General features: G+C 53.9%; 1 protein-coding gene across 10 annotated transcripts in view; it reads left to right on the top strand.

The window, feature by feature from the left end:
- Nucleotides 1-1,400: 1,400 nt before the first annotated feature.
- Nucleotides 1,401-6,000, top strand: part of PAX8 (paired box 8) — a 56,927-nt gene continuing 52,327 nt past the window's right edge. For all 10 annotated transcript variants that reach the window (XM_047744632.1, XM_047744631.1, XM_047744638.1 and 7 more), the window contains exons 1-2: nt 1,401-1,497; nt 1,844-1,951. In XM_047744632.1, the coding sequence (XP_047600588.1) occupies nt 1,927-1,951 (25 nt within the window). In that variant the 5' untranslated portion in view covers nt 1,401-1,497; nt 1,844-1,926. The remainder of the gene's footprint in view (nt 1,498-1,843; nt 1,952-6,000) is intronic.

Here is a 6,000-nt window from a genome sequence, read left to right as displayed (position 1 = left end):
ATATTTTATTTATTTATTTGACAGAGGGAGAGGGAATACAAGCAGGCAGAGTGGGAGAGGGAGAAGCAGGCTCCCCGCTGAGCAGGGAGCCTGACGTGGGGCTTGATCCTAGGATCCCGGGACCATGACGTGAGCTAAAGGCAGATGCTTAATGACTGAGCCACCCAAGTGCCCCAAAACTTTGTTTTTTCATTAAGAAAAACTGTGTGTTTTTACACACACAGGCACACACACGTGTACACACATGCACATCCTCCTGAATAAGCCATTCCCTTTGCCCCTTCACTCCCCTCTCACTCTGCTATCTCTGGCCTCTGTATCCCGCAGCAGTCCCTTCAGGCCAAGGAGTTGTGCTCCTGAGCTTGGCCATCTGGTCTGAGACTGGGGAGCATCCAAGCCCTGCCCCACCCCCCCACCCCCCACCCCTTGCCTCCAGCCTGCAAGGTGCTCCAACATATTTGTTCGCACGCACAATCTTCCCTGGACCCAGCCTCCTGGACAGAAGAGAAAAATCTATGATCAAAGAGAAGGCAGCTCATTCCTACCCAAGACACCCCATCTTCTCCCCACCTAGGACCCCCAACTCCCAAGGCTGCTGATTCCCCCAGACTAGGCCAGAGGTCAGCTCAGTCCTGTCCCCATCTGACACCCTTCCGTGCTAAAGTGAGATCTAGACCCTTACTGCCCGCCGTCTGAGCTGTTCTTCCAAGTTCAAAACCCACAAAGGGCAAGAATGAGGGCGGGTTGGTGACTGCGTGTGTTTGGGAGGAGGAGAAGCCCTGTTGATGAGGTTATGGGACCATTTTCATTAATCTAATAATGTGAGTTTGTGGCTCTTGTCTGAGTGAGATGGATGCAATGGGTTCTGGGGCTATTCAGGGTTCTGCCTTGGAAGAAGTCCACACCAGTGGTGAGAAGGTCGGACCTTCCTGCCTTCCTGTCTCCAGCCCTATTTGCAGGCTTCTACCTTAAGAAACAGGCTTAAAAACAAAAGTTCCCTCCTCTAGAAGAAAAGACAGCTTCCCCAGGGTTGGGGGGGGAGGTGAGAGAAGGGATGCAAGGTGTCACAGAGAAACTGTGTCTCTCACTTCTGGTAGTCAGTGACCCCAGGAGGACCCAGAAACCCTCATCCTCAGGCTCTGAGGCCTCCATCTCCCACTCCTCCAATATATCCAGGCCTGATGAGGTAGGCTCAGCTGCCTCCCTCTCCTCTCTCCGCTGGAAACAGAAGCTCCAGCGAATGTTTCTAACTCCTGAGTCCACTCAGCCATGTCCCCCTTGCAAAATCCTCCCCTTCCCGCACCCCCCTGCACCCAGCCAGCCAATCCGCGGCCTGCGAGTCTCTTCAGACCCATCTCTCAGGGCCCTGGCGGGATAAAACCGGTAGGCGATGCCGGGTGGATGGGAACAAACTTCAGAACGAGGAGAGACGCAGGGCCCAGGGCACCCTCACGGGCTGACCCGGGCAGTGAGGGCCTGCGGCGGCCGGCTGGCCAGGTATGCTGCCCAGGGGTTGGCTGAAAGGTGACTGGGGGACAGCGGTGATTCGAGAAGGGAGAGGGGCCCAGGGAGCCTGGCAGCGTTTCCCCCTCCTAAGTTAAACTGGATAAGGCTGGGGCAACAGAGGAAGAGGGCCCCGGGCTGGAGTTTGGGGCTCCCTCAGAGGACCCCCAATCCCTGATCCTCCCGGCAAACGTGTGTTAGCCAGGCCGAGGTGGGCCACCCTTCGCCTAAAAAATCCTCTGACTCCAGCCACGTGATGAGAGCCTGAGGGATAGGGCCCAGGGAGAAGGCATAAGACAGGGACATCGAATCTCATGCCCCTTCCCCTGGGTCTGTGCAGGGCAGTGGCGTGGCGGCGGGCGCGGCGGGGACCTGCGTGAGGAAGCCCTGAGCCCTCGGCGGGCTGCGAGTGACTCCCCGGCGATGCCTCACAACTCCATCAGATCCGGTAAGGACGCGGCGCTGCCGGGACCCCAGAGCCCCCGCGTCGCCGTGCGTCCGTGCGTGCGCTCGGGTCGGTGGGGCTGGGGAGCTTACGCTCCGGGCTCGTGGGACCCACCTGCGCCGGGACGCAGCCGGGGGCGCCGCTGGCCTAGCTTTCCGCTTCGGCCGTCTCGCCGTTCTCAGGCCCCGAGGTCCCCATCTCGGCCCGGCGAGCCGCCCTCCCCAGGCCTTGGTTTCTGCGGTCCACACGGAGCGGTGAGGAGCTCTCCGTGCGGGTCAGAGGGGTGTTCCTCGCGCCGCACCCCCGTCTTGCATGTCCCATGGGGGAGGACATCCTGCGTCTCTCAGGCCCTGGGCCGCCCCCGACCTCTAAGCCCTCGAGCGCGGGTGCGCGCAGCTCTTGCTCCTGGCTGCCCTGGTGGGAGGTGAGCCCCGCGCACCCCTCAAGCGGGCGGGAAAGAAGCCCGTGGTCCGGGGCCTGGGGGGCCTCTGAGTGCCCTCAGCTGCTCTCGGACTCCTCCTTGCCGTGCCTGGGGCAGGCGGAGAGAGGCGCGCGGGGCGTTCGGCCTGCGAGCACCGGGCTGCCCGCGGAGCCAAAACCCCCTCCCCAGCGGTGACCCGGCCCCGAGCCTCCCAAAGCGCTCGGGGTCCCTCCCTGGCCGTGGCGCCTGCTCTTCCCCGCCTCCTGGCCCAGGCCAGGTTTGTTGGGGGCGGGGAGGGGGGTGGGGAGGTGTTACGGAGACAGAGCCCCAGGGTCTGGGCCGGCGGGCGCGGTGGGCGCGGTGGGCACGGTGGGCGCGGTGGGCACGGCCGCCCCGGCGCGCAGCAAGTGTGGACAGCGGGCAGAGACACTGCCCGGCCCCATGTGATGGATGGAGCCGGGCGGTCCGCGGAGAAAGCGATTTATGGGGCCAGGGCGCAATGCTATCGATTTGGGCCGGCGAAGTGAGAGGAAATCAATATTTCAGATGAATTCTCGGCGAATATGAAGTCCCGCTCGGCAAACGGGACATTTGTTATAATAAGCAGGGTCGCATCGGGCAAGGCGCGAGGCTGAGATCTCTATTTAGCCGAGAGCGCCACGAGTCCGAGCTTCGCCGCGCAGCCTCGGGTCCGGGGGCCGAGGCTCCACAACGAGGGGTGCGGGGAACCCCGCGAGGCTCCGGAAGGTTGCTCATTCTGGCTTGCTCTAAGGTGGGAGATGGAGTCAGCAGTACTCTGCCTCGCCACCTCCGTGCCCCTAGAAGAGCGTGGCCCGAGCCGTCCCGGCCGCCTCTGCGGGCGCGGGGCCGCTTTCGGGCGCGCGGAGTAGAGACCTCGCGGCCCTTCCCGGGAGCCGCGGGGTCGGAGAGCCAGGGAATTGAGCGGATCTCCCTGGCTCCCCTTACCCGCCGCACTCCGGCGCCGCGCACGCTCCTTGACCACTTTCTGAGGCCGGGACCAGGTTTTCGCCCCTCGGTCAGTAGCCAAACAGGGGTACAATACCGGACGTCGTCCCTGCCTCGGGATCGGAATGGTCTCCGAGGACGAGCTTAGTGCCCCTGCTTCCGGCCAATTCCTCTGGGTTCCCTATTCCATCTCCCCCAGCCCGCAGCCCGACCTTCCCCTGACCTTTCAGGCGATGGTAGGATTGGGTGTCCTGGGACCTCGAATTTACCGTGCTGCACCAGACCCCTTTCCCTCTGTTCTGCTAGAAATAAGACGAGGTCACGATCTCTTGGGTTGGCTTGATTTTGTTTTCGCTACCTATTTTCATTCTAGAAGCACTCAGAATAAATGGGGATAAAAGAAGAAAGGGGGGGGGACACCATTTATTTTTACTTTATTTTTAATCAGCAACTGGCCCAGAAGATGAGAGGTCATTCCCCACTGGCTCAGACGCAAATTGTCCTTGGGTTTGGGGAGAGAGCCGTCCACTCCCTGCAGGGCCAGGACAGAGGTATTTTTCCGTTTAAGGAAGGCAGAGGGTCTACTTCTAAACCTTCCCCTACAACAAATAAAGAAATAAAACTGCAAGAAGGGAAAATGAGCCTTTCTCCTTTCGTTTAATTTAATGCTAATAAAACAGAAGAAAACTGTAAAACACAGCTCAAACATTTCAAGGCTATCCCATTTCTTTTCTAAATTCTCTTAACGAAAACTTGAGCCAGAGACCTCCCTCTATCTAATCAGTTTTCTTAACACCGTTGCCTATATTTAAAGATAAACTCATAAACTGACTCCCGTTTTTATAAGCCCATTTCTATCAGGTTTTAGCCGCTTCCCTCTTTTCCCCAGGCCCTTCCATTCTTGAGTTTTCTTTTGCCAGGAGAGCTTCCATGTAAGTTTCCTCTGGAGCAGAATCCCGGGGTGCGCAGGCTAGGCGGTCACGGGGCTTTTCGCGGGACCGAGGCCGCCGAGCGCAGCCACCGTTTCCAAAAACCCAAGAAGCCCGAGAAAAGTTTCCTGCGCGGCCCTGCCCACCGGACCAGCCGAAGCAGCTCACCCTGGTCTGGTTCACTCTCACTGTCGTTTGATCTTGCTTTGAAGAAAGGTCTTATACATATATTTTTCCCTACAAGCTTTATTCTGAAGGGCTGCGGAGAGCACACGGGGAATTATTTTGATTGTGCTGGTCAGCAATGTGCTGAACATTCTGTAAAATCTGCTGGGAATTTTGTAGCATCGGGGAACAAAGATCCTTTAAAGCACAAGACCACTTTTTTTAATGTTTAAAGATAAATGCCACATAAATATTAAAATGAAAATAATTCTGTATCAGCAAGGGAGAGAGTTTAGTAAAAGCAAGCAGGTTGTCATTAAAAGTTATGTGCCAGAACTTGCCGGCAACCTTCTTCCCCAGCTACTGAAAATAGATTATTCAAGGGGTCAAATGAGACTTAAGATGGAGAAGGAACATGCCTCTAACTTCCTAAATCTGAGATGCAAAGCCCTGTTCCCTCCTCTTGGTCTATGAAAGGAGGAAAGGGGACCAAATGCATTTGGGAGAGATCTATTTTCTTCCCAGTTTTCTTGCCTGGGTTGAAAACAAGGTCTCTGGATGGGAAACAGTCTCAAGGAACATAAAGAGGTATCGGGGCTCCTCAATTCATCTTTGTTTCAAGAGGGTCCATCCTCCCACCCTCCTCAATGCAAGTTAATTAGGAGATAATTTAGCTACCTTGTGAATTAGTTTTAAGATAAGTATCTTTTCAAGCTTTGTCACTTTAATTGCCCCACTGATTGATAAGAAGTAATTATTTCTAATTGACACTTTTTTGATGTCCACTGGAAGCATTTATTTGGGACTTTTTTGGTGTGGAAGGAAAGTTAATTAATTTCATCAGTCTCTACCCAAAAAGACTCTGCCTAATTTTGCTCAAGAGGACAAAGGAAATGGAGAAAAAAAAAAACAAAACAAAAAATCAGTCTCATGAAATTTTAATTATTGCTATATTTTTATTGAAAGGAGATCATCTGCTAATACGATAATATATCAAAACTTTCTATTTATGGTTTCAAATCTCTAATTTAAGGGGGTACCTGTTTATTGGGTATATATTTTCGATGGATCTACTCACAACCCCTTCATATGCTGACTTCATTTTGGAGGTTACTACAATTTGTAATTAATTTTTGGAAAAGTAAAATCGATAGAACTCCATATGCTCAGAATAAATGGCATCATTTTCATAAGAGCTAATTGTAAGAAAGACTTACTAATCATCATCCCTGTTCTGTAATTATTGATAGAGTTGGGTATGAAGGTGAAACTTTACTTCGGTGACATGCCTTTTCATACTTAAACCTTGGAGTAAACAGTTTAATCATTCACACCCTCCAGAATATGTTACTGTGAAAGAGAAAGAAGGGACAGAATAAAGAGCAAAAGAAAGACCCTGAAAGGAGGCAATGGGGGAGGGGGAGGGGAGAGAGAGAGGGAGAAGGTGGCTGGAGAGAATCAAAATGAAAGAACTTATCGCAGAAGCAAAGGTAGCCAGGTGCACAGGACCTTTGTCATTCAATATATTAAAATGGGAATTCTACTTCAAAACACATCCTTTTGAACACAGA

Source organism: Lutra lutra, chromosome 9 (assembly GCF_902655055.1).
Source record: "Lutra lutra chromosome 9, mLutLut1.2, whole genome shotgun sequence".
NCBI classification, from domain to species: domain Eukaryota; kingdom Metazoa; phylum Chordata; class Mammalia; order Carnivora; family Mustelidae; genus Lutra; species Lutra lutra.
This window is presented reverse-complemented; position numbering and strand designations above follow the sequence as displayed.